Source organism: Physella acuta, unplaced genomic scaffold, assembly GCF_028476545.2.
Source record: "Physella acuta isolate Inbredline_101_S28 unplaced genomic scaffold, ASM2847654v3 ptg000567l, whole genome shotgun sequence".
Taxonomy (NCBI): Eukaryota; Metazoa; Mollusca; class Gastropoda; family Physidae; genus Physella; species Physella acuta.
Genome location: NW_026732086.1, coordinates 102,501 through 104,916, shown reverse-complemented (window position 1 = coordinate 104,916; position 2,416 = coordinate 102,501). Strand labels below are relative to the sequence as shown.

Below are 2,416 nucleotides of genomic sequence, written 5' to 3'. Positions count from 1 at the left end.
GAAAGTGTGAGTAACTGTACAAATTACAAGTTGAAAGTGTGAGTAACTGTACAAATTACAAGTTGAAAGTGTGAGTAACTGTACAAATTACGAGTTGAAAGTGTGAGTAACTGTACAAATTACGAGTTGAAAGTGTGAGTAACTGTACAAATTACGAGTTGAAAGTGTGAGTAACTGTACAAATTACAAGTTGAAAGTGTGAGTAACTGTACAAATTACGAGTTGAAAGTGTGAGTAACTGTACAAATTACGAGTTGAAAGTGTGAGTAACTGTACAAATTACGAGTTGAAAGTGTGAGTAACTGTACAAATTACGAGTTGAATGTGTGAGTAACTGTACACATTACAAGTTGAAAGTGTGAGTAACTGTACAAATTACAAGTTGAAAGTGTGAGTAACTGTAAACATCACAACCTCGGCCAGCAGCTGTAGCACCTCGAACAGGCTGAGTAATGAGAGACCAATCCACAGACCTATGGTACCACCAACATCTGACAGGAGCTGGAACAGCTGCAAGAAGGGTAAGGTCAGAATGGAAGTAGATCGCGTTTATATACATGCAAGTCGCGATTTACAAGAATAACTTACCTCATATGACCTTTACCCCTAATTATATTGTGTAAGGACCAGTAAATAGAGCTACATCACTTTTTTTAATAGTAAGTTTACCCAGAATAGTAATTCTAAACAATGCTATATACTTATGTTAGGTTCAGAGAAGTTTAAAACCATAATAGAAAATATATTATGTATATTTTTTGATACGTGAAATTGTATGCTAAATGCACTAGCATAGGTAGTCGAAAAGAGATGAAAGAGGCTAATATAAATACTTATATATATATATATATATATATATATATATATATATATATATATATATATATATATATATATATATATATATATATATAAATTATCTACGTCGCCCTACCATGCGGGACACCGACTCGTATATTATAAAAGATTAAAAACCTACCTCATACTCTGGTACTTCAGTAATTATTTCATAGTTCAAATCATCATAGTAGATGACAAGTTTAATGAAGTAGTTTCTGCCGGAAACAGAAAATTAAAAATGTTTTGTCTAGTGTACGTGCGAGTTTTAGAGTAGTCTTAGTTTTTAAGATACAGGATAAACATTCAGTTTTATGTTTTAAAAATGTATCCAATAATAGAATGGAATACAGTGCAGTTTTACTATATGACTTACGTCAAGTTGGCAAAAGGTATACTGTAGACTTTAATGTAGTAATCTTGGTCGGTCACTGTACTCATATAGCCATGGAGGAGTTCCTGCTGTAAGCAAAGACGGTTTCACAAAGTTAACGATAGTGGGTTTTACAATGTTAACAACAGACTGGACAAAAAGTTAATTGTATAAGGTTTTTACAAAGTTAACAATAGATGGTTTCACAAAGTTAACAATAAATGGTTCACAAAGTTAACAATAGATGGTTTCACAAATTTTACAATAAATGGATCACAAAGTTAACAATAAATGGTTCACAAAGTTAACAATAAATAGTTCATTAAGTTAGTAGTGTGGAGACACAACTATTGTTAAGAGATACACCAGATGAACGCAGCCAGATTTGTAAACCCATGAGTGCCCATGTTGCCATCTCGCCACGGATATAATATTTATGACCTCCGCACAGTCGTCATATGTTATCAATTATTGTAGTTTGACTCCCCACTCCCCACCATATAGTTGACACTTACAATATCATCTTCACTGGGCCATTGGAGAAACGCCGAACTTCTACTGTTGGCCGTCTCGCTGGATAGAATGATACCATCAGTTGGAATGAGTTATGTTTAAGTTTGTATCTCTCTTTTTCGCTCTCTCTCTCTCTCTCTCTCTCTCTCTCTCTCTCTCTCTCTCTCTCTCTCCATATATATATGTATATGTATATATATATATATATATATATATATATATATATATATATATATATATATATATATATATATATATATATATAATGAATATGTGTGTGTGTGTTTCTAAGAGAGGCATATAGTAACCAGGTAGATCGTTTAGATCTGTATTACTGTACCAGACACATACCTACAGGGGTTTGGACAATCACATAATATTTCATTTTCGCTGAACTCCGATGTAGTTTTGAACTTGCATATGAGCTCTGAAAGCGAAATGAGTCAACATTTAATGTCAGTGTTATAGTGCGAAATCAAGTCTACAATTCTAAAATTGATGAAAATACTCGTGGGAGGTGTGACACAAGGGTAATATAAAAAGGAGAAATTTTCCAGAAACGGAGCGCACAAGACATCCAGAGAGAGCTCACGGCTCATAGCATCCATGTTGTGTTAGGCCGTAATTTACTTATATTCCACTAGTGCTCAGTATTTGATTTTTTCATAGTGTAGGTTGTGTTAGTTAGATATT

The 2,416-nt window shown here is 33.5% G+C and overlaps 1 protein-coding gene across 1 annotated transcript in view; it reads right to left on the bottom strand.

Moving 5' to 3' along the window:
• Window positions 1-375: 375 nt before the first annotated feature.
• Window positions 376-2,416, bottom strand: part of LOC131946699 (amiloride-sensitive sodium channel subunit beta-like) — a 15,284-nt gene continuing 13,243 nt past the window's right edge. Inside the window, exons 11-15 of the mRNA XM_059307611.1 lie at window positions 2,075-2,150; window positions 1,726-1,783; window positions 1,214-1,299; window positions 980-1,055; window positions 376-510 (exon numbers count right to left, since the gene is read on the bottom strand). Coding sequence (XP_059163594.1) covers window positions 376-510; window positions 980-1,055; window positions 1,214-1,299; window positions 1,726-1,783; window positions 2,075-2,150 — 431 coding nt within the window. The remainder of the gene's footprint in view (window positions 511-979; window positions 1,056-1,213; window positions 1,300-1,725; window positions 1,784-2,074; window positions 2,151-2,416) is intronic.